The 26680-nt window shown below is 39.2% G+C and overlaps 1 protein-coding gene across 6 annotated transcripts in view; it reads left to right on the top strand.

Moving 5' to 3' along the window:
* Positions 1–26680, top strand: part of LOC122840745 (protein unc-13 homolog C-like) — a 150135-nt gene that overhangs the window by 20754 nt on the left and 102701 nt on the right. For 2 of the 6 annotated variants that reach the window (XM_044133375.1, XM_044133349.1), the window contains exons 3-11: positions 525–547; positions 1192–1238; positions 2808–2886; positions 7719–7724; positions 7879–7950; positions 14950–15169; positions 16731–16958; positions 20669–20810; positions 24521–24690. In XM_044133375.1, coding sequence (XP_043989310.1) covers positions 525–547; positions 1192–1238; positions 2808–2886; positions 7719–7724; positions 7879–7950; positions 14950–15169; positions 16731–16958; positions 20669–20810; positions 24521–24690 — 987 coding nt within the window. The remainder of the gene's footprint in view (positions 1–524; positions 548–1191; positions 1239–2807; positions 2887–7718; positions 7725–7878; positions 7951–14949; positions 15170–16730; positions 16959–20668; positions 20811–24520; positions 24691–26680) is intronic. The other 4 variants (XM_044133385.1, XM_044133358.1, XM_044133367.1 and 1 more) reach the window with 3 other exon arrangements.

Raw genomic sequence — 26680 nt, 5'->3', positions numbered from 1 at the left:
TTGACTGTTGTGTGCCATCTTAGCCAATTATGTGACCTTATTATTAAACTATCACAATTTGGTCCTAACTTGCCCATTTCTTCTACTTATAACACATCAGCTATGCATTATGAGGAAAGTCAGGGTTATTAACTTCACCTGTAATGATTTTGAAATGTAAGCCAATAAGGCGATTTCTTAAGTATTTCAGGTGTTGCTACAGTTTTCTCCTCACTTGATTTTTGCCCCTCTCTATGCACTTTGGAAGTAGTTGATGTTGTGCCAGAAATGTTTAGATCTCGCTAATCTTCCGCCAAAAATGCCTGCTTTACAAAAGTCCTCTGTTGGTTTCAAGCTGCTCTTCTCTTCAGAGATAATTTCTCTAAGTCGCCTGACTCTGACTCCGTTTCTGCAAAAGTTTCTTCTGAAGACACAACTCTGTCATCAAACGACAAAAAAGTGACAAAGTTTCCAAAGGCCCCTGGCATTTTCCATTTAGCTAAACCCTTCTAACATTTTCTCCTCTTGTCATTCTCTCCTTCCAGACGCCAGTGCTTTGGATACTCAGGTTTTACTCTTTTGCATCACCTAATTGGACATGCGTGATTTTCTTGCATGTGCATGTGTGTCCTTGTGTCAGCGTGGTGATAACGTTTGTACCTATTGTCCGTGTGTGTGTAGCTGTGAGTGTTTTCTTGAAGCTCAGTGAAAGGTGAAATTTGTATGGATGGAGGAGAACGCAGCATGAACCATTTTCTAGTAATTTTAAGCTGATTTTTCCTTTATTCAGCATATATATATATATATATATACATATATATATATATATATATATATATATATATATATATATATACATATATATATATAATTTTTAAATGATGTGTTTTAAAATAGGCTCTTGTCCAGTGAGGAGGGAGAGTTACACAATAGGCGAATCTTGCCTGAAGCATCTAGTGCAGCAAAGCTCTCAGTCCTGAGCCCACAAATTGCACCATTGTGGAATAATTTGGCTCTCGCCTGTAATGATTCCCTTCTCTCTCCTTGTTCTGTGCTCCCCCTTCTCCCCCACCCTCTCCAGTCATTTATCCAGCCCTGAACTGACATGCAGTTTCCCAAGCGTTTTCATTTTCCTTTTTTGCCACTGTTTGTTTTTATTCTGCATACCCTCCTCGTACGTTTAGTCTTACACTTTGTCTCTCTTCTCTACAGCCTCACAGTATTTTGGATCCCAAATTGCTTGGTTTGCAGACCGGAGGGTGAGTGGTGGCTCATGTCATGATCTGATTGGTTCGCTATTACACATATGGGACTTCCTGTTTGATGCTTTTAGTCTCAGTTCCCTGAAATACTGCAAGCAGAGAGTTTTTCCAAATAAAGGATCATGTTTCCTGTTTTTGACACACGACAGTTAAACTGAAATCACAAGTACTAAGGCCTTTACATTGCTTCTCAAACATCAAAACACTGAAAAGTGGATAGATGATTTTTTTGGAAAACATCCAATTGTGATGTTTTTTTTATTGAACTCTAATGTCGCCAGCCTTTTTTTTGAGCTCAGATCACTTAAATTGTGGGCGTCAATGACAGTAAAAGTCAATTCAACAGGTCAAATATATATGTTTAACTAATATTTAGCGGCGCTTCAGTCAGAAATCAAAATTAATATTTGTTAAGGGGATCTGACTTGTCATTGGAAGGACAAAGACAGAAAACTTTTTGTTTACCTTAAAAAAATTACACCAAAACAAATAAGTCTCACTATTTTTATCCTGAGCAAACATAACAACACTTTTATGCATTTTTCTTTTTTACTTTAATTGAAACGTTAAGGCTGTTAAAGGCTTAGGTCACTTGGTTTGACAAAACAGAATCCTGAAATTCACACAATATTGGTACCGGTCAGGAAAAATCCTAATCTGTGCATCTCTAAAATGTACTATTCCCACTGATAGTGTCATGACTTCAACTACAGCAGCTAATCAGTCTTTTGTGATTGTAATATTGCACTCAAAGATATTGTGTTGACTGTGATACATTGTGCAGCCCTATCAAAAATGTGCTTTTGTCTGATTGTCTGCCACTCTGTAACTTTTTTCTTTCTTACCAGGCTTTCAAAATACTGCCACTCAACTGATTTAAAAGCAGTGCCGTTTCTTTTAATGCTTGTGCAGTTAGCGCGGTTGGCGAGCCAACCAACACCTCAGGAAAACAACTCAAGAACTACTAACTCTTCCTAATAGGAGTCAGTAACAAGTCTTTCGTATCGCAAGAAATGTCACGGTATCTTAACATTGCAGAATCTCACGGCACGAGATCCCGTTACGCCCAAGATGAGCAGCTATGTGCAGCTAGGCCTGCTTCCTCGGATAGAGTCAGCCCAGAAGCCAGAGCAAAGGCCCCGCTCGGCGTGTCACGACACAAGCTGACAGAAGAGCTTCAGGAGCTTTATCTGTGTGGAGGCATTGGGGCCCCCGATGTCATGTTGAGGTCATTAAAGAGGCTCTGAGTGACAGTTAAGGTGATGCTGGTAAAAGTAAGTCTGTAAAGGCAGGGGGACAAAAAAAAATCACTTAGAAGACGGAGAGAAGGATGGAGTGTTGAGCTGCAGTGGATCCTCTCTGTTTCTCTGAGTTTTTTAGAGTACTGTAGGAGGTTCGCACCATGCGAAGCGAAGGGAATATGGGGGAACGGCAGGTTCGGAAGGAGGCATGATCCATGGCGTTTGTTGGCTGCGTAAATCACGGCCCCCCTTTCCACGTAGTAATGTTCGCCCAGCATGGCATTATTATGATATTAATACCCCTTAAATCTGTCCACTTCTACAGGGCTGGCAGTATTCTTTATGGTATTGACAGCATGCCAGATCTGCGCCGCAAAAGGACAGTGCCTCTTGTCCGAGACCTGGTGAGTCATCTGCCTCAACAAGGTTACATGTGATTTATGTCAAATCTATCAGCGTGACCCTATGTTATACCACAGTCGTGGAATCTTGTGCCGTGTGAGTGTTGGCCTCTGCTGAGCACAACAATATCGTCTCTGACACCTTGATAGAACGCTGTTCTGCTTTACAGAAGCAGATTTAGTTTGCGGTAACTATAGGAGACAACATTATCAGTGCTGAAGTGAGATCTTGCATAATGTGGTTTCAAGTCAGTGTTAAAACACAAGATTGATTATAAAAACTTGTATCAATCACGGCAAAGCAAGTAACTCCATTGATTGGAAAAATGTTTAAATATACACACTATAAAGTGCGATGGTGAAGTATTTGCAGAAGCCACACTTCAATGCATAAGAACATCAAACTAATTCTAAAAATTTTAAATAGCTTTAATAAACGTGAAGTACGGTTTTTAAATGGTGAAAGTGTCCAAACCAACCTCATCCGACGTAAAATTCATCACCTAACTTTGATTAGACTTCTACTAAAAAGGCACAGGCCAGATCACAATTAGACCTGAGGAATCAAGACATCACCTACATGGTACCCGTCTGACAACATGAAGTAGGCAAAAATGTCTTTATAAAATTATATTTGGTTTGGAAATGGTTCCATGCCATTTTCTAACTCTTTGAGACACCAGTGAATGACTGTCCACTAAACATCAGCATGTGAGCTCAAACTCACTTATCAAGCAACAAGCCAATAACCTGAAGTGTAGCAAGAAGTCCGTTTCTGACTGAGATGACCTGTTAAAGTATGGACTCAATTGATCATGTGGCATGCTTCTAAACAGGCTGCTTAACCGTGGCTCAACAAAACTATTTCTACAAAAAAAACCAAAAAAAAAAAACTTAAAAGACGCTCAATGGCAGTTGTTGCCATCAATGTTGACAATCCCATTAATTAAGTTTAGGAGCCATTTTCTTTGTTCACATGTGGCCAGGTTGGTTTGGATCGCTTTTTTCACACCATAAAATTCAGATCATTATTTGGACACTGTGAGACAAGAAACAAACAAAAAAAGAAAGAAAAACTAAAGAAATCTGTAAGAGGGCAAATACTTTTTTCACAGCACAGCATGTTAAAATAATAAGCTTTGAAATATTATTAGCCTTACATAACGATTAATGAAAGGCTCCGGAGGTGCATAGCTGTGTAACTCTTTTGCTTGATTAATTAGCCCAGAATGAGTGTTTAAAAAAAAAAAGCATCACAGTGAAGCTCCACCATTTGTTTTTTTATTGCAACATAATGTGTCGTAAAATATCCCACAGAGAAGCTTGTTGCGGCGAGGTCCACTTTAGCACTGTGCCACATGGTTACTCTTTCTGAGAGGCGGCAGGCTGCGATGATGCCAGTAATAATATTCATGTCTGTTTCTGTCTGTAAATGTCTATTACATGCCACAACACGCGTTCGTCTCACATGTGTCCGTTTCTCCATCTTCATGTACCCAGAGCCTAAAAACCAAAACGACAGTACGACTCAAATCTTTCTAGAATACATATGTTTGATATTCTCTCCCAGTTTCGATCGAAGTCATACAAAATGCATTTTATTTTACGCAGATGATAATGCAGCTTGATGTCATACACATGGATGCTGATGAATGTTTTGTACCACAGTGAACAACATGAGTTGATGCTGTATTTGTTCATATCTCTCATTAAATTTAATAACCAACAATGTCTTGGTAAGTATGGGTTGCCGTTTTTTTTTTTTGGTTTTTAATTTCCTTTTTTAATCTTATTGGATTATTTATATATTTTTTGACGTGTATATTTGCCATTCCTACATGAACCCATAAGAGCTATGGGTGATATTTTTCAGTGAGTTGTCAGATTTCAACTTAGCTCTCGCCAGTTGTCGTCTTTTGTCGCTCGGCAGGTGTCCGGGTGGGGAGGGAGAAAAAACCCCAAAACGAGATGAAAAAGCAAAAAAACCAACAAAAAAAACCCAAACACACTATTTATCTCGAAATGTTGACAACTCAACCCAAAAATATATCCAAAGAGACTTCATTGACTTCTGATTTAACTGTGTGAGGCTTTTAAATCATGTAAAAGTGACACTGAGCAAGCCTTTTACACGTAGGATGAAGTCAGTAGTCAGCAAACGAATTGGTCCCCCTTTCATGCCTCCCCTTTGTCAATGTCCCCCATTTGCTGTGTGATTGCTTCAGGGCAGCAACAGCGCCTTTTTTAAAAATTATTATCATTTTGGTTGTTTATTTTACTTTTTTTTGTCTTTGTTTTTGATTGGAACGGTCAGCAGGGATTCCCCGCTTTTATGATGGAAAATTAATAACAAAAACACATTGGGAAAAAAAACAAAAAAAAACAGAAAAAGTTAATCATCCATTCTCAAAGCACTGACAGATTATTACCTCTGGACGCACGGACTTTTATATTGTATTGCCCGCAGCAACCTCAGCAGTGCTGGTGCATGTTGATAAACTTACATCAACACTCACGGTTCATGTAGAGGTCACATTCCTCCCCACATTCTCCATGGCTACCATGGATCTTTACCATAGCTGGGCCGCAGAGACGAGAGGGTCGTGGTAAAGACAGATCCAGTATTGTCAGCTGTCCATGTCTGCATTCCTCTGTTACATAACTCCCCTCAGTCTGGGACTTATTGACCTTACGCTCACCCAAACACAGTAAATTTTGTAATATGAGAGCTTATTAACACGTGTGTGTGTGTGTGTGTGTGTGTGTGATTTGTGTTTATTTCGTGTGGGCGTGCACAAGTGTATATGTTTGACTGTCAGGGCTGAAGAGTGTGTGCATATATGTACAGAGCTGTGAGAAAGCATTGGCCTACTTAAACTTTCTGATGTTTTTGGCTTTTACCTTGCACTTTAATTATATATATATATATGTGGAGGAAAAAGTTGCCCAAATCAACCAATACCCCGACTTTAAAAGTAGAAGGCCCAAGATTTTAAAGAGCAACACAACATGATCATCTAAAATGGGGAAACATCTGAGTGGCGCCACCTATCAGTCTGGAGGGGAATCCAAAGCCATTTCCATGGGGCTCCAGTAAAGCAGTTAGTCACTTTGCTGGATGTTAAATTGACCTAGAAGTTATTGGAATAAATGATTACATTGTTGCCTATTGAGACCATTTTCAAATAATATAGTGGTAATGGCATAATAATGCAAGAACACATTCTCAAAGATCAAGAAACTTTAAGTTCTAATTAACATTTAACACTGGAACTGAAGGATATTTTTAAATATATATATTTAAATATACAAAATAATAAGCAACAAAACAAAAACAACAAATAAAGTGAATTATGGAGTCTCTGTAAACAAAAATCTCCATCAAAAAAAAAATAAAAAAATCACCCATTAAATGACTTTTAACATCTAGTTCTCTGTAGAAAAAGAGAGAGAAAATAGAAAAAACAATAAATCATGCAAATGGAAATTATTGAGCTTGTTTTGATTTATCATGCGATCAATTGATTTATTGCTCAGATTGTGACAGGCTTAGTCATTACCTGCATCCATTTGCTATCGGAGAAAATATAGACAGAGGAGAGTCTTCACAGGAGTGGCCAGCCTATTAAGATTATTCCAACAGCGCATCATTGACTGATCCAGGAGGCCACAAAGGCACCGGAGACCTCACTTTACGATCAGCGTTAGTGAATTAACAGTAAAAAAAGACGAGCCGAGAAGGAAATTCGAGCCCTAAACCGCTGCTTGGAAAACTACCAAATTAAACATGGTGGCCGTGTGTTTTCATCTGCAACTCCCCACCAGGAAAAACTAAACTGGGATGTCTGGGCCTCAGTTTGTAACTTTAATCCCCGGTGCCTTCTGCAGCAAGAAAAGGAAGACTTCTCAAATTGAAGGTTTTGGAGTGGCCTGTTTGAAGTCTGTCCTGGAACCCGAATGGCAAACAGACCTTGAAAAGACAGTTTGTTGTGTGGCTGAATTAAAACAATTCTGCAAAGTGCTGGCCAAGCTCCCTCGGGAGCAACACATTTCTGAATACTTTTTAAAAAATATTTTATGCATTATTATTTATTTATTTATTTTACGAAAGTCCAGGATGATTTGGATAACTTTCACCCTTTACTAAATCTAAAAGTATTATTTGAACACTGCAGTTTCTTTCAATTCAGGTTAATCTTTGTCTGAGAACATACATATATATATATATATATATATATATATATATATATATATATATATATATATATATATATATATATATATATATATATATATATAAAGAGACAAACTTGTAATTATTGAGTGTGACAGAAAAACAACACCAGAAGAAATCAGTAAAGGGGGCTCAATCACGTTTTCTTCACAGCACTGTGTGCGAGTCTGCTCAAAGTGTGTTTGCGTACGTACATCTGGCTTCACCCATTCACGAACGTGTGTCTCGTGTGTTTCTCTTCGTGTCAAACCAATGTGCAGAGCAGACAGCAGAAAATATGATCAAAGCTTCATCCAACAGACAAATGAACAGAGATGCCAAGCATGACTGCAATTCGGTTGCGTCCACTGCATGAGTGGATAAACAATCACGCAACAGCTGGATAATCTCTCTTTATGCATAGCTGAATTTTTCTGGAGAGCTCTATGCCTCAACCAGCAGTCCTGCATGGCAGTAAAAACACCTCTGCGCTCTGTAATAATGAACAAGTTTAAGTCTGTCTGCTGTTTGTGTTTTCAGCCATGACACTCGTGCTACTTCTCTAAGTCAGTCTCTCTCTCTTTGTTTTTAATTTCCACTCACGAACACTTGGAAATCCCAGGCTTTGGTAAGGACACTTGTTTCCAGAGTCAATTTGATTTAAACATCTGCTGGCAAAATGATTCCACGTAATCACTTGATTTTTGTAATGAAAACGTTTTAATGACAGAATGCACCGAATCACGTTGAAATTGGACCCTGGTTTTCTCTTCCTCCAACAGACCCTCACTGCTCGAAAGGCAGGCATCTCGTTTGCTCTGGTGAACAGGTCAACCCTGAACAACGAGGAACTGGTGAGTTTTCCTGTCCATCTACCTTGTTGACAAAGCGTTGATGTTTATAAACTCCATGGCCAGGTCCTCCGTCTCTCACAGGGCAAGCAGAGGGCGAATTCAGAGTTGCTAGTTGAGTCAAAGAGGATTTTGTTTTTGCCTCGTTAGACAAAGAGTAACTTTAGGCACAGTGAAAACACACAAACGGATACAAAAATTATGTTTGTTAAACCATTGCTGCTGCAAGTTGTGTTTTTTTTTTTATTCATGTCTTTACAAAATAATTGACTTATTCCTGTACATATGCTCTCTGTCGCTAGAAGTATTAAGACAGACTTGTAAATCAGCTCTCAGTAGCTCAATGAGTTTGGGCATCATCCCATATAATTGTGCAATTTGATGTTTCAAAAAACAATTCACGTGATGGAAGCTCAGCATTTTATAAAAAAAAAAAACATGTTTTTTTGATAAAATGCTTTGGCTCAAGGATGAGGTGTCTATTTGTTGTCCATTTCAAAATTGGTTTATTTGGCAAACCTGCAATGGAAACACTTTTTCTTCATGACCAACAACCAGATGTTGCTACTGGTGCAAACCACAGAGAAGTAGTTGGAATATCACGGCATCATGTTTTTTTAATGACTTATTGCGTAAACAAGCTTACTGTCATGTGACTGTAATTGCGTTTCCCATTTAATAAAAACTCCGCAATTGTGAAATTGTGTTTTTTCGACAATAACGGAATATTGACCAAGGTTTTGCTCACATTTGCAATGGAAATGCAACTATGCAAAGTTAGGATAGCAGCTTTGCAGTGGATCTATTGCTGAAATGTTGTTATTTTGTCATCCAACTGTAATGGGTATCATTAGAAAGCGGAAGAAGTGAGGAAGATCAGCAACTCAATTAAAGGGTAGTCATGAATGTAAAAGGAGCAGAATCGGCCATAATGTTTGTAGATTCGAAACCTCCAGACCCCCTGACTTGTAGCCTCAACAGCAGCAGGTGAAGCGACTAATAAAATAGATTTTTATTGTTGAGTTGTTGCATTAAAACCAAACATCACCAGCTGCAGTAAAGCGTCAGAACAGTGGTGTGAACATAGCACAACTGGACGCTATCGTGTTTAAAGCCTGTTGTCTGGAGTAATGACTCCTATGTCCCTGCCTGGGAAACAAAGAAATCGTGCTTAATTTCACGCTCTCATCGATAAGTTACCAGTTCAGAGATTATTCTTTTATATTGCAACATGGCTGCACACCAGTCCACAAAACAAAGTCGACAAGGACACAGATGACCAAGTTTGGTGTGTGTCCATTGATCGTTGACCTCAACTAGACAGCGTGAAGTTAAGTGGAGATGGAGAGAGTCAGGCCTTTTTGTTCAACATCGATGAAATGCTAAACCTTGTTATAGCTGAAAAGGGTGACCTAACTTTATATAAAAGCCTGTGTAGGACCAGACTGTCATTAAAGTTCATTTATCTGTAAAAGCTGGTGTCTCAGTGGCCTTGGTAATAAATCCAATCTCTTTTTCTTTCTCTTGATCTGAGATAAATGCAGCAGTTTAACAAATTGCCCCCTGTAGACAGCATTTCCTTCCATCTCCTGTGCTCTTAACAATTTGGCCGAATTCAGAAAATTAAGTTAAAGCTCTGACATTTTATTTACACAACGAACAAACAAAAAAAACCCAAAAAACTGTGCAGTGTGGGTGACTGAGCAATGGAGAAAGGGCAGAATGTCTCAGCCGATGGTGTGAGACTCTTTTGTGTTGACCTCTAAAGCTATCTCGGCATTAATTGATTGCAATTCTTCCCTCCCTGAGGGAAAGATGGCGTAACAGGAGGCAAACAGCAGGAGAGCGAGCCGTTCCTCGGTGAGAGAAAGCAGCGCGCAGTTTTATATCCGCTGATGTGCAGCAAGCAGCTGGCTAAGCCTGAAAGATTACTAGATTTAAATGAGCTCGGCGCGCGCGGCGCACGCATTTCATCTTTTCAAGAGACCTCCATGCGGGCTTCCATTGGTGGAAACCGACTTGTGTGCGTCTGTCTGTTTGTATCCCGCTTGATCTTCAGCTTACGTGATCAACTTGTGAAACGTTACATCCTGCCGACTGACTCCGTGGAGATTTGACTCTTTCAATGTATCTCCGATTCCATTTCCGATTCTTGGGGTCACAGTTCAATTCAGACAATATGGCTGAGCAACATATCAGAATATAAGTGTTTCGAATCAGTCGATATCCGTAGCTGTCGTTAGCGATAGTTATTGATTCGTTTCTTTTGTTTTAAATAAATGAAACACTGCCAAACTGGTGCCATGACCTTTCCTGTTTTATCCACGGTTTTCTCTCCAGGCCGTTGTGGTTTTATTTGTAAGGTGTGGCGAAACCTAAACAAGCTGTTGCTAGGTAACCAAACAGTGAAGGAGTTAGTTGATGCCACCAACCTTTCTTATTAGCTCGCTGTGAGAGGTTGAACAGTTAAAGTCTTTCCTACGTTGGCCCCTGGCAAACCTGCCATTCCCCACAATGCTGTGCGGTTCTGGATCAGAGTTCAGTGAATATTATATGTATTGGATATTGTATCAGATCCATTGTTTATCAATATTGATAACATGTCTATCGTGATATATATATATATTGTTATTGATTTATCGTCCAGTCCTGCAATTTTTAATTCAGAAACCAATTTTTCCAACTCAAATGGTCTAGATATTCTGTTTAAGTGAAGTGACTGACAACAGAACAAACATATATAAAACAATTACTTAATATCAGAGTTGATCAAAATACAGACACGGCCTTCTACGGTGGCCAAGTGGATGCGACTTCCTGCACAAATATGAGCCGTGAAGGCGTACAACTAAAATAGATCTTTGAGCATTTTACAATCGATTCAAAACTCCCAGGACCAGGATTTGCGATTTCCCTGCACCCCTGCTGCAAACTCATAGTCATCGGTGTGATAATAGATGGGGAAGCAAAAACGTCGTGCACGAAGCGCACGCCTCATCTGATGCTTTGGAAGAAGAAGAAGAAGAAGAAAAAATGTCTGACTCTTGGTGATCTTTGGTGTCTGTGCTGCACTGCGAACTTGACATCTAGGGATTCTGATTCGGGGCCACCGAGGGGAAGAGGTTTATAATTGGTGGAGGCGAACTGGCTTCCGAGAAAAGCTTTAGATTGTGTGCGCTCTTGGTAAGTAGGACAAGCAGATGTCAGAGTTTTTATCAGTTGCAATAAGTCCGGCAGAATGTTTCGCGGCGCGAGCTGAGGGAACACACTCCACAGCACGCTGCTTAATAGGAGGAGAGAGATGGGAAAGAGAGCGAGGAAAGGACAGAAATTAGGAGAGGAGGATAGAAAGCAGAGGAGGAAATGATTTGTCATCGTGACCCCCCCTGGTCATAGTTCCTCTGCTCAGGCAGCCATGTTGAACAAACTGCCTTCCCTAGAGGAACGTTGGAATCTATTCAGAGTCATTTCCTCTTCCAGCTGCTTCTTTGCTTTGTTGCCTCATCTTCAATTTCTGCTCTTATCCTTTAAATTCCAAAACGTGATTAAAATGCCCGTCATTATTGATGCGAGGTCCCGTCTGTTTTTTTTTCATCATGTTTCCGCTGCATCAGCTTTGTAGAGCAGAAGGGGACTCTGCCCATTGGGCCAGAATAGCTCGGCCCGCGTGTCCGGTCCAGGTTCTGACGTGACCACAGCAGCCTTTTAACAATGCCTGTCGACAAGAAAGAGAGGTCGTGTTTACCTGTCCAGACGAGGCTCCGACTCTCACGGAGTGGGGAAGGAAGCTGTGGTCTGACAGAAGCCAACGAGTATCTGGGAATAAGACGTGATGTGCTCCTGTAGGTCTGTTCAGATATCATCAGACATCTTGTTAGCGGCAAAACGTACCAGGCAGAGTGGAGGATGCCGGCGCCAGAAATCTTCCAAAGTTTCTTTTTTCTTTTTTTTTGTGGGTGTGTGCTTGTGCGTGTGTGTAATGTGCTGAACAGAAAAAAACATTGGCCAGAGGTTTTTACTTTTCAATAGCTTTTTCAGATGAGGGAAGAAACTAGCAGAGTTAAAAATTTTGTAAAAGTTTTGCCTGATCATTTCTGAACTCTCATTAAGAACTAAAGTACAAGTGAATATTAGAATTATAGTATTTCCAATATTAGTTTTCCTTTTAGCCATTTTGGACATTAGCGGCCATTAATTACTTATATTAGGAGGAGACACAGTGTGATATTGCCATTTGTTTTCATTGAAATTCTTTACTTATTCATACATTTATCAGTGAAAACTGTAATGCATTATAATCTTAAGAGAAACATGTAAAATGATACTTAGATTATGTCAGTAAAACTGGTCAAATAATAACTATTATTACTGTAAATGTATGTTTACGCAAGCTACAATATCACTTTCCCCTTGAAATTTAAAAGTTTAATATCAGTCCAACTTATTTCTGTAGGTGAAAGATTCCAAAAGTATGTTCCTTTTGCTAGGAAAAACAGCATTAGATGATCTTTTTGGTCTTCATTTTAAAAAATAATAATTTAGAGGCAAATCTAAGCCAAGGAGACATTGACCACAAACTCAAAAAGCCAATTTGATACATGGGAACTTAAAACAATCAACACTCAGTGAATTGTGCATGTTCAAGTATAAAGTCATCAAACAGGATTTCACTTACATTTTAAAACGCAATCCTACACATAATTTAAAGTAGAGATTAATTTCTTTTTAGAAGGTCACATTTCTCGTGTTTTGTATTTGCCATTAACTGTATTATCATGTATCATCATTATACTGACACCCCAGCATGTAGCGATGGGTTAGTGTGAGGCTTCATAAAGTCTGCTAGCATTTCTACATCTGGTACGTCCCACAACAGACAGACTGAAAGCTCAAAATTGACAAAACAGAGACGGTCCTCTTGTTATCCGCTGAACATCTTGCTCTCACGCGTTTTTAATGAGCACAGACATATTGGACCTTCTTGCTGCAGCGCTGCTACCAACTGCGCCACCATTCAGTCGTCAACAAAGGCTTCTGCGCCAAAAACACATTACCATACTTACAAATAGTCCATTCTGGTCAGCAGCTAGTTTCTCTATGTGGTGTGTGGCAACGGGGGACGAAAAAAAGAAAATAGCATAACTTGTGCTTAATGAGGGGAAATTGCAAAAAATAGTTAATGCCAAATAGGCTGCAACAGGATGAGGAGACTTAGCAGGTGCTAGTGGTTGACGAGGACAACGGCTGGTGAAATCGGAAAGGAAGACGGCAAGATTAGATTTTTTCATTTTTCTCTATCGTGTTGCTCCCAGGCACAGGCTACAGCTGTTGACCACCTCTCACTGTGTTTCGCACAAATGTCCAGGGCTGCCTCACAGGGTAACACGTCAGACTGGCATGTGCAACACTCTCCACGTATCTGCTGCACAGCAGAGAGACGGCGCGAGCGAGAGATTGGGAAGAGAAAATCACACTATCCGTGCGGTGATCAAAGACGCATTAACACAGATCCGAGGTTCACACACTGTCACCGCAGCAGTTGGTGTGCTGGTTGGAAATAATGGGCTGCTTAACGGCCCAGACATTTCATTGAGACATACAGAAATTGAGAGGGCTCCGTGATTTCCCAAACTCAAAAATTGAATTCGCTCCTCGCTCACCCACAAGCGCTGTTGTTCAGTGCTGCATTTGGTGAGTAGCAGGCACCTTTCAGAGATTTATTCAACTTTCATACATCTCTCACTCGTGCTCTTTCTCTTTTTTAATTCTTGGTCTCCCTCTCAATCAGTTTATTGCTCACTTTTAAAAGCCTTATTTACAACATCCATTGATTCAGCCTTCAGGACCTGGCAAGACTTTTCTGGTCCTCGTGGAAGGAAAGACTCCTGCCGAGATACATTCAGTTTGAGGAGAGGCTTCGGTTCTGGACATTTCTCTTGCTTTAGCCTCGAAGCCACTCAATGGAAACAAAGCCTGTGAACAAAATATGCTATGAATCTGAGTAATCTGTTGTAAGTAACCAGTCATGAGACTTTCAAGAGAGCGCCCTATGAACCCCCCTAAAGGGTTATGTTTGGGAAATTTGATTTGATTTGTTCCACATTTAGCATTAGACACAGATAACCTCACTAAGTACAATCTGACCCTTTAGTTTATTTAGGAGCAACACTAACCTGGAATGTTGTAAAAATGCGATCGCCCCCTAAATCCTAATACCTGGTTGTGCCAATCTTGGCAGCAGGAACTGCCATTAAGGTGTTGCCAGCAGCTGATGTTGAGTCTTTCACGTCGCTGTGGATGACTTTTGACCCGCTCTTCTTTGGTGAAACTTTTAGCTCAAGCACAAATCATTGGTTTTTCAGGTCACGCTACAGCGCCTCAGGCCAGGCTTTGACTGGGCCACGCTAAAACTTTTGTTTTGGCCTTATTTGACTCACTTCTGTGTCCTTTTTCTCTATTAAGCAGTTGCTCCTGAATCATATCATAGAACAAATTTTATGTTTTTTTTTCAGCTATCCAGATTTGTTTTATTTTTTTAAATTGGTTTTATGATCTGAAACATGTCACTTTGACATAAATACAAAAATAAAATGAAATCTATTATGGGCCAAAGTGGACTTTGATCAGGATTTAAGTTTTAAGCTGCAGCTTTGAGAAAGTAACATTTCTTTTAACTGAAGCTACTGAGGATATTTGTGTTTGGACTCTAACTATGGCTTTATTGTTTAAAAATAAAGCCAGTTTTCTTGGTGTTCATCTTGTTGTGTACTGAGAAGGACTGAGGGTTTCACAATATGCTGGACATCTCAATTTAGCTACCACTTGCTTTTATTAACTTCTGGAGGTTTTATGAAACATATTTTCCCCAGCTCACTGTGCCGCGGTAGTTTAATGACATCAGTCGAGTCCCTTCTGGTTCTCGTGGCAACGGTTCTTTTTTAATCACTGCTGTCACTTCTTCTTACTTTTTTTCCCCCCCCCCTTCCATTCTGTCGCTTTCAGAAACTGCATGTCTTCAAGAAAACCCTCCAGGCCTTGATCTACCCAATTTCCTCCACTACACCACACAATTTTGAGGTGTGGACGGCGACCGCTCCCACCTACTGCCACGAGTGCGAAGGCCTGCTGTGGGGGATCGCCCGCCAGGGCATGCGCTGCTCGGAGTGCGGCGTCAAGTGCCACGAGAAGTGCCAGGACCTGCTCAATGCGGATTGTTTACAAAGTAAGGGAGCACTGCAATTCCCACTGCAATAACTCCAAAGTCTCTGGTAAAGCTTGTTTGGTTTCAGGCAAACTAATTCGAAAGGTGTTCTAATTAAGATGCCAGACTTACATTAACAAGTTCGTAATCACACAGGTGTATTTTCTCCTTTAATTTAGAGTTTTTGATTCTGTACAGTTTACAGGCTTGGATAATGATGGAAAAAATAATGACTCAATAAATTCCTGATACTCTCATATCTCCTGATGATGCTTGAGTGATTCACCGAAATGCATTTATCAGTTTTGTGGCTAATTTCTGCTCTATAAAGTCGTTAATTGATTAAGAAAGAGGTGGAGGCAATGTCACACTGTGCGAGAGAGGGAAGTGACGGTAAAGCACTGCATGGAAGGCACCTATTACTCTACATCTCAAAATAACTGCTGCTTCCTAACAAACTGTCACGAAGTATAAATCAGATTTGAACTTTTATCTGTTGCTAGGAAATGAGCATGTTTTCTGGTAACTGAGTGCCACGAAGTAAACATTTTACTTTTGCAAAAGTAAAAATCAGACGCAGTGCATTAACATTAGCACTAATATTAGCAGTGCATTGCCCCCCACTAGTGGGAGGCAATGTGAAACGATGACATCAGCTTTCTGCTCTGTAGTACATTTAACAGCCGCCAGCAATGTGCTCCTGATCACTAACAGCTTTCTGATTTTAATCAGGAGTTTGTTCACCCAACCAACTCCCTACATCTAGTGGGTGGTGCAGGTTCCTACAATCGATAGTAGCCACACAGGCACACCCGCTAGAAGGAAACAAGCACACCCAGTACAACACTTTCATTCTATTGGGCGAGAGGTTGCCAGGCGACTGTGCCAATAGGCGCTTCCAAAAGCCAGCAGAGAGTCCGAGCAGAGAGTGTGAGCACAAGGAGAAGTTTTGAGTACAATCGTTACAAGTTTTGAGAAGAAAGACATGAAGTTCAAAATGAAAATGTGTGCTCTTGGATTATGGCAAAAATAAAACATCCCCCATATACATGGTGTATTTGTGTCACAGTGTGAGCCACTTTGCTCATTACAGCATCCAATCAGCTCTGTCTATGAGGCACTCCCTCGTTATTACTGGGTAGAACGCTACCTGCTAAGAACAATGTGCTCTTCGGGATGGTCCCCTCAGCAACGCTCGTACGCTCTAAGTGGATTATCTACGCTCTGGCTGTTCTGAAAGTCTGTGTTTCAGAACATTTCCATACACGTACACCAATGCCAGTTGTAGTTTGAACTGTGAGTTATCTTCAATCTGTGCTCATTACCACACAGCAGATAGATAACACTCTTATCAGATATTAGTAAAAGAGGCCATTGTTATATGTGCCTCCTTTGTCACACAGACAGATCCAAACAAATCATTTTGGATCTGATAAACACGCCGGAACTAACACACACTGTGTGCACAGATCAGATCGCTGAGAAAGTAAAAAAAATAAATAAAAAAAAAATAGGTAGAAAAACTAACCAACACTATGCATTAGATCTTGTACTCAACCGAATCTTTTGGACAAATTTTTAGGGGCTGTGGAGAAAAGTTCCAAGCATGGGGCAGAAGACAAGACTCAAAATATCATCATGGCTATGAAGGAGCGTATGAAGATCAGGGAGAAGAACAGCCCGGAAGTGTTTGAGGTGATCCAGGAGATGTTCCACGTCTCGAAAGAGGAATTTGCTTCCCATCTGAAGACGGCCAAGCAGGCCGTGCTGGACGGGACCTCCAAATGGTCTGCCAAAATCACCATAACAGGTGGGGCCTGCTTTCTTAGGACAATACACAAATATCTGTCCATGTTTGGTAATTTAGTAATACCTACAGTCAACAGAAAAGTGAGATGTATTTGTACCAATAGACTACCAACAGTAATCTGAAATGGAAAATGTTTTTATTCTGATTGACTTTAATTTCTAATGAATCTCTGCACCCTTGGTCATTAAGAATTTTATATATATATATATGTGAATATATAGCTGTGATTTAAAGAAATAAAAAAGACACAAAGTAAGCAGTGGAGGTATTTCAAGTTGTCTTTGTGTATGCCAAATCTTAAGTGGTTGTATGTTAATTACAGAACAGGCTGGCATAAAAATAGCTATTTTAATCAATGAGAGTCTGCTTGTGTCAACACAAAATTAATTACGTTTTTATTCATGCTTTATGCAGAGTCCAGCTTTATTTTTGTATATTTACTCAGCCTGTGCATGAAAAAAATACCATCTACTGAAATGTGAAGTTGGCAAATTAACACAGAGACAGAAGCCAACAGATAGAAACTGAAAACCAATTTCATCAATTAATAAGTGAGAAAAGCAGATTATAGTAAAGGTTTCTGGTTTACCTGACAAAAACATTAAGAGTTAGCAGAGTTTATGTTTGCATAGACTACAAGTAGCAATTTTACAATCAGATTGTTTATTTATTTATGAGTTCATTTTATAAGTTGCTGATGGTTGTCTTTAAATTATTCACATCGTGTATTGATTCTTGATCCATCAGCAATACAAGTTTTGCTTTCATGCTTTACTTTACTTTAGGTATCGTAGCTTTGTTTTGAACAGGCAGCCTCAGTACTTAAATGCTTCTAGAAATAATTGTATTAAAACAAGCAAGCAAACAAAAAACAACTTTTTCCATCCAAAAAGGTTCAATAAGTGCTTCTAGGTTCAATTTAGGATTCAGTGTTTGGATTTCATCGTGGAGGATCGCTTGTGGTCATTTAAATGAGTGACTTGAACACACGCACTTCCTCATTCCCAGCCTGCTGTGGGACGGATGAAATCCCAACACAAAAACACTCGAATTCAGAGGATATAGCCATTGACAAAGCAGTTCAGCGTTTTCTTTGAAGCGTCCTAACACCTTCCTGCACAGGACTGGCTGTTCTTTCAGGAGGCGTTTGATTTTGAGATTTCCTGAGGCATGCAGGCCACAGACCCCCATCCCACTAGATCTTGGCCCCCCACCCCACCCTCAAATCCTGTCAGCTTTGTGCTGAATGATATATATCTGTACCTTGAATAATTTAGTCGGTGACTTATGCATATTTAATACTGCAGTGTCCTTTTCCCCTTTTATGGTGCTTGTGAAATACTACAGTCTTTCTCCCTCTGCACCTGCTAGTCTGAATCACTGCCCTGTATTTGGAGCCAGGAACCAACTCAGCAGTAAGCACACTCTAGCAGAGGGAACTCACACACTGGCCAGAATCTACTTTCAGCTTAGCTTTAAGAAAAGGGTTACAAATAACATCATGAATGAAAGTGCAATTATTCAATCAAGGCTTAAACTGTATTTATTTTGCATGAGTATAGCACTGGTGTTCCTTTTTACTCCATGTTTTCTTTATTTTTCTGCTGTCTGAGCTTTTCCTGACTTGAAATGTTCACTCTAAAAATTATTCACCCTTTTGGGTAGTTTATCCTTTTTATAGATTTTAAAAATAAGTCACCATCATCATAATTTAGCTTTTCTGACTAAAAAATATTGCAAAAATCAAACTAGATGACAAAAGTTAACACAGATTTCTACACAATATTAATGATTTAATAAGTGATGCTCACTCTGTCAGTCTGAGATTTGGCAAAGTGTTTAAATCAGGGAACATTCCCCCCAATTGAAGTGAATAGAAGTCTACTTTTCGCCTGTTTTCAAATGCGTCAGAGAACTTTACAATAACAGCCTTGTTATCAAAGATATCCACTATTGTGTTAAAAAAATAAATAAATAAATGCACTAGTATCACTGGAAATCAGTCTGAGTGTTACATAAGCAACCCAAATGTGCAACTCTTCCCCTTCTGCTTTCTGGTAGACTGATAATTGCATGTGGGTCACAAAGACGTGAATTGTAGGTCAGTAAGACACAGCTGGCACGCTGAAAATCCGGCTTGATTCAAGCAACGCATTCCATGTAAATTTGTAAATTTGCGCATCTCTGTAAATTTGTTCATTCGCTAGATTATTTCAGTAACTCAAGTCGAATTCATACGGATTCATTTTGCACAGAGTGACATATTTCAGTAGTTTATTCTCAATTTTGATAGCAAGACTTGCAGGTGTTGAAAGCCGAGAAAGTTTAGTTTCTCAAGAAATGTGGTTACATAAGACTACGAAAAAAATACAGTTTGTTCATTGTGTTTAAGTCGGTTCCATGGCCAATCAAATTCACTGATCTCATGGTCATTGAAGCAGGTATTGGGACTATAGCAATGTGAAATCCTGCTGGAACATCAGATCCATACATCCATCTCTGACTCCCTATGCTTTGTGAATCCAACCCAAACTCTTGTGTAGGTGCTTTTCTTCACAGTCTTCACCTGCTGTCCTCACATTTTACTTTCTGTCACACACTTTTTATCTTCCACTCAACTTTCTATCTATCTTAGATCTTGGTCGACGTATTAGGGCTCAGAATTGTACAACTGGGCGTGACGGTGGCAGTCTTTAAAATCACATACATTAACTTTGAGATTTATCCTAAAATGTATTTTTGTGAGTATTCCACATAATTGTGTTCTATATGAATATTTCCATATTAAAATAACATTTTTTTTTTTTACTGTTCTTATGGAATTTTTAAGACACTTAATTTTGAGTTTAAGTGTTCATTAGCTTAATCCCCAGAATTAAGCTACAACTCTGTGTGGAATGAAACTATACAATATATGAGTTTTACATTTTGGACTGGATAATAAAAAAAAAAGGATGATTATCTTATTTTTTGAGATTGAAATACATGCTGATCCACTAAGTAAGGTGAGTGGCTGATATCAGTCGAACCGTGTGAAGCTCTGAGGTCAGCAACTATATCAGAAATGAAATTGGCATGACAACAAACTAAAAATGATGCCGCTGTGGAAAACAAAAGGATTATTGTTGCTTCTCTCAGGGGAATTATTAAACCAAGTTGCATGTGTTAGAACAAAGAAAGAAAAGAAAACGGTCTACAAATACTCTACAGTGTCATGTCCCGCTTGCTGTAAGTCGACAGCATTCTGTCCAACATCTGCATTCTAGCACACAAAGGAAGAAATAGCATTTCACGTAAAACGGACAGTTTTTGTCCGAAGGCTCTCAGAGCGTTTTATGTAAAAAATCACACAGCACTGGCAGCTGCGTGAAATTTAAATCCCGCTGAAGGATGGTCAACACTGTAACTTTTTATTAGAAAGTCGGGAGGGGGGAAAAATTACGGCGCCTCAAAGCGCTTCTATTGTTTTATCTGCACCATCTCCGGTTTTATACGTCTCATCCTTCTCTGGAAGGAAATATACGGAAACAACAGCCCCGGTTCCTCTGCGTCGCCCCTTTGTTTACGACTTTCCAAATTGTTTACAGAAGATCTCATTAAATTCTACATCTGCGATGTCACTGGCATGAAAAGATGTTATGCTTCACATGACGTGTGAAGATTTGCTGTTTTTCCCGTGTTGACACAACGTCTTCCTGTCTTGTGTTCAGTCATGTGTGCGCAGGGATTACAGGCCAAAGATAAGACGGGATCCAGCGACCCATATGTCACAGTCCAGGTGGGGAAGACCAAACGCAGAACCAAAACCATCTTTGGCAACCTCAACCCCGTCTGGGATGAAAAGTTCCACTTGTGAGTGCTCTTTAATAACGCGACATTTCTTTGACCGGCTAATCCTCGCACCGGCGGGATTAGGAGTCGTCTGTTTTTGTGAACCTGGAGTCGTTCGCAAACAAGTTATTTCCTCTGTCATGCTTAACCAGCAGAGAGCCGCCGCATGCCAGCTGTGGTTTTAGAAATTCAAGGGTTTTTTTTATCCATTGGTATGCTGCTGCTGCTGCTGCTGCTTCTGTTGTTGTGGGTTTATGTCTTTGGCGAGTAAAAATGTTTCTCAGTAATCTTTTACTTTTACACTGACCCCACCCTGTAGTATTTCAATTTTGTTTCATTTCTAATAAATTTGATGACCATGACTTGCAGCTTTTGAAAACCAAACATGCAGGTTAACAATGTGGCCCCCGGGGCCTCCCCAACTTTTCCATGCCGTGGCCCTCCAAAGAGCTCCAGTTTCTGATTGGGGAGCCCTGCTACGCCCAACACAGACAATGTTAATATGTACACAAACATCAAACGTCATCTAAAAGGTTTTCCTTGAATTTTATTCAATATTTAATAACTATTGTATTTTCTTTTAGCATGAATGCTGCCTCACACCTTCTGATTTTAGTGGGCCAGGCATTTTTGTTGTTTTTTTACAACAGCAGGACAGTGAATCTGGTAAATCTGACGTTCATCCAATCAGAAAGATGAGGATGGTAAACAACATTTAAATTCTGGTAAATATCGTAAATAATATTTTTACCATATTTGTTTTTATGTATATTTTACAGAAATTATTAAAAACAGATTAGATTCTGTGCAAAAAAAGAAAAAAGTGATTTAAAAAAAGATTAATTAAATTTTTTGAGTTTTGAATTCTTTTTTGCTCATTTCTTCCCTCCATCTTCCTGAGGTCGGGGGGGGGGGCAAGGATAAGAAGGGGGACCCCCCCACACACACACACACACTGCTGGAGTATTTTTCAGGTTTATATACATGCAGCATGTTTTTGTTGGTGAATATCTCCTTATTAAAAATTATTTAATTTTATTTCTTATTTGATCACTTTCTGAGAAGCTGAAGTTGGAATGTTAATCAACTGTTTGCAGGAATCAATTAAATGAATAGAAAACATAGTTTGAATGAAGATGAATTGAAAAATGGGGGAAAGAAAATCTATAATTTTGTTATTTATTTAGAAAAGCCTGCAGTAGACCCAAACGCATTATTACTTCCGTCCATCATTTGTTTTTTTTGTTTTTTTTACTTTTTCTCTCCATAGCAACCTGAATGGGTTACTGGGTTTTCTTGCTCATGTGAAAGAAGCTGGGTTCTAATTAACAACCAATGTGCAAGTTTCTAGGAAACAACTTTGAAATATTCTCTTCATCCCCTAACAAGAGGCTTTGGCTTCGCTTCGAAAAAGGTTGCCATGGTTACCATAGCGCATGTTGCCGGTGTTGAGTGAAACGTAAACAGTGAAACTAGAGGCTGTAAGAAAATTGTTTTGTTTTTTCCAGGAGCTACTGAGTTAAATAATGTTTTCCTTAAAACCATTTCCGGTTTATTACCTAAATCATAAGCACAGCATTGATAGGTTCTCTCCTTTGGGCCTGTTCCAGCACTAATATTAACACTTTAAAGCAAAGCAAAACAGTATGGCAGGGTTGTTCTAGACAGGTGCAAGAAAACCGCAGGCAATCCCAATGCTTTGTTTTGAATGCCTTCATTAGGACGTCGTTTGCTTCTGTTTCTTTTTATTTTTTTATTTTTTTTATTTGGCATAACAATGAACTCTTTCCCACAATGAGCCTACTGGGTATTTGTCTTACGAGACAGTGGAATTATTTCTCTATTATCACAGTCGCCGACTTTAATATTAATTTAAAATTAATGCGAGGCTCCATGCCTTCTCCTAATGCAGTTGGTCAGTAAAGCAGCATCTGTTGCGACAAATAATTTGTATACCACGGAGATTTTCTGAAAGTTTTGTGTTTGCAGGCTAGCCTTCGGGCATGTAAAACGTCTCCTGTGGTGGCTCCAATAAAATGCTTTTCCTTTCCTACAGGGATGTAGATTAATAGAGCGATACATTACTGTGTGCTTAGCAGAGACTCTGGCCCCAGTGCAGCAGCAGCAAGCAGCTTGTGCTTCTCCTAGAAAGAGATTGGCTAAAATAAACCCAGTGACGGTCAGAGGTGGGTAGACTATCCAGAAATTGTACTCAAAGCAAAAGGTAGTCGTCTGAGAAATTACTCAAGTAAGAGAAAAGAAGTGTTTGGTAAAAAAATAAAAGTCTATTCAAGTACTGAGTAACTGATTAAATTATCAATCATTTAACATTTGAAAATTACACCATCTGATGGACCAAAACATAAAGTTAAGTGGAAAAGTTGGTATCTTGAGGACAAAGATGAAGACGATTCATATATGTAACAAAATCAGGCAAAACAATTTTTTTCCAAATCAGTTTCTTTAAATAATAATAATAAAAAAAAAAATTATGAAACATTAAGAGAAACTGCCGGTGTGTGTCTGTCTGGTCATGCTTGTCCCTTCATTCAGTGGGTAGAGAATCCAGAAATATTACTCAAGTAAGAGTTGCGATACTTCCTAACGAAGTCATTTAAGTAAAAGTTAAACGTAAAGAACAATGAAAACACTCCTAAAAGCAAATATGATTGAGTAAATGTAACTAGCTACTACCCAAATCTGGTGACGGTCTCACACGACACGTCATTGGAGGGAAATGTAATCTGTTGGTTTCAATTCTGGAGCCTGAGAGCCCGACTCTGTCTAACATTTCAGTCTGAGCTAAGTTAGATAAAAAGAATTAGGGATGAGAATTTGACATGTTCTTTGCAAACACTTTCATGTCCCATTAGCATTTTAACATTTCGTTAGGATGCAACCTTAACTGAAGTGTATTTATTAGATAAATTGGCCCCAATTCTCTTAATTTTGGGAGTTTGTGATTGGCTGATACCAATATGTGAAGTCGATCTGTTCTGCATCAGCAAGAGTCTAAAAATCAGCCACTGTCTTCTTTTGCTCTGCTGTGAGAGACGTTTGACTGACAGACCGGCCCACCAGGTCACGTCTGCATGTTTGTATTTATCAATAGCCACCTCACTGTTCTTGTTATGTTTATTGACATTTCAAACAAAACCAAAAAACAAAACATGGTATCGGCCAAAATCGGATCATGGCATGTCAAGCTTTTTTATTGACAACTGGCCAGGAAACTGCAATCGTTGCACCGCTAGAATTTATTTGGACTTTTCAGAGGACATATTGACACAAAGTGGTGCACAAATGTAAAGCTGTAAGAACTTTTTATTCATCTATTTTTTTACTTTTTTTTTTTGGTTTGACTTGGGATCAGATTTGATTTTTTTATTTATTTTTTTTACTTACACACAAAATGCTTTCCACGGCAGAAAACAGGCTCTTCAGATGACCAGATCCTACAGTTATTCCGCTGTATCTCTCTGGAGACATGGTACATTTGGTTTGCAAAGCAGAACTGAACGCCCCAGATAAACTAAGGGTATTTTAAAAGTCGCATTACTTGAAAAGGTTTCAGTCAGTGTTTGAACCTAAACATGCAATTTAGCTGTTCCGGCCTCTCTCCGCTCTGCCGATTACCCCGACCTGAAAAACTTTGACTCTCAGTGGCGCGGCGTTTCTGTTGCTGTGACTGTGATTTAGCTAACATGGTGAAATCGTCTTCCGACCCACAGCGAATGCCACAACGCTACCGACCGAATAAAGGTGCGCGTTTGGGATGAAGATGACGACATCAAGTCACGGGTGAAGCAACACTTCAAGCGCGAGTCCGACGACTTCCTGGGCCAGACCATCATCGAGGTTCGCACGCTCAGCGGAGAGATGGATGTTTGGTACAATCTGGGTATGCTGCCTTCTAATCTGGTGGATGCACGGCGTTCGGATGAACCGATTGTTTTTGCGTTGTGTGTCATAGCTGACATTATGATGATGTGTTGTTTTCCCATTAAATGAAAAGTTCACGAGCGTCAGGAGACATACTGTCCATCACAATTCCAAACATGGGATTTGAGGGGAAAAAAAAAGTGAGATCTTTTTTATTTAATAGGGAAAAAAAAATCTAACGATACAAACTCAATTTGGAAGTATAAAAAAACAAAGGAAAGTGACTAAATAGAAAATTTGATTTCATATCGGATGAAGTAAAGAATGGCTATTTATGTGAAAGTGTCATATCCTGAACATTGTGAACATTATTCATTAGTAATGTGTTTTTCTTTCAAGCCAATTTTTGTCATGTTGAGGCACAGTTTTTTTATATATATATATATATATATATATATATATATATATATATATATTTTTATTATTTAGGTTTTGCTTTGCAATTTCCTTGAAAACCGTAAAAATTTGAATATTATCAAAGTGATTCGGGGAGAAAAGTTAAAATCATATGTAGATTAAAATTTCTCTGAATGATTTATTACAAGCTTTTATTTCGTTGCTTCTACTTGTGACAGTGCAATGACAATAAAGTTGAATTCTATTCTATTTCTAGGCTAAAACTCAATTTCTATAAAATCTTGAATTACTTGTGACCAACAAAAACATCACTTATTGCAAAAATGTATTAAGAAATATATGTATTTTTTTGCATGACGTGCACAGTTATGGGGAAAACCTACTGATATGAGGCTTGACAAGCAGACAGTCATTGATAGCCTCCATAAATAAGGTTGTTTATAGGATGGCGTATGGAAAGTTGAGTGAAAGGAAATAAAAGAGTAGAAAATGGTGCACAAGAACAGCGATAACTTGAGCCTTGAAGGAATTGTTGTAGAAAAAATTATCTGCAAGATTTCAGGGTAAACTTACAAGTAAAAACCTTATGACCCGTTAACACACACACACACACACGCAAGAGTAACTTTGAAATCCCTGGTGTTGATCCACTCCCGATGGAGAGACCCGACTACTTTACACCCAGTGAAAAGGTTCTAGTTTAGCGATTATTGCAGGAGCTTCCCCAACACCTCAGCAGAGCCACAGGCTGATGACCTCCATATGTACCACACCTCATTAGAGCAGCAATTCATGCAAAAGATCCGAGTAACGAGTTCATACACTCTGCAGTGCATGCACACCTTGTTCAGCGGGAGAACGTGTCTGTTTACAAAGCCGTTATTATTCTGTTTGTCTTCTGTAGTAGTCGAAAGCATAAAGATGAGGAGCGGTTTAAATGCGTCTGTGTGCGGCAAGTGTACGAAATCTGTCTGAATCGCGTCGGTAAAATAAATATGTTTTCCAGTGATATTGGGGCGTATGGAGACGCTGCCGATCGCTCTTCGTCACAATAATCAATAAATCAATTCATCACATGATGAGTTAAAACAAACTCAATAATTTTCATTGGCTTGATTTATTGTTTCTCTTTTTTTCCTCTTTTTCTACCAAAAACTGGAGGATAAAAGTTTTCAGTTTGGTGTTTTGGCTCCTTTTTTTGAAGGACAATTTTGTTCACAGAGACTTCAAAATCCATTTTATTTGTTGTTTTATTCATTTATTTTGGATATTTTAAATGTCTTCCAGACAAAGAATTTAAAGTTTATCCACCTTTGAGAATACGCTCTTGCGTTATTATTACGTTATTACCATTACATTGCTTAAAAATGGTCTCAAAACAACAATATTATCGTTCATCGCAATATTTTCTGGAACAATCTATCGTCCTACAGAATTTATCGTGACAGGCTTGGTCACACGTCTTTCACGTGACGCATGCATGAGGTCAAATACCATCATAATGAATTTTTCCACTTCCATTAAAGTCCTATGACTGGCGGCCGTGTCTCTTTGTTTGCCTCTCCGGCTAAAAGGAAGCAATTTGCGGTAGC

Source organism: Gambusia affinis, linkage group LG02 (assembly GCF_019740435.1).
Source record: "Gambusia affinis linkage group LG02, SWU_Gaff_1.0, whole genome shotgun sequence".
Lineage (NCBI taxonomy): Eukaryota > Metazoa > Chordata > Actinopteri > Cyprinodontiformes > Poeciliidae > Gambusia > Gambusia affinis.
This window is presented reverse-complemented; position numbering and strand designations above follow the sequence as displayed.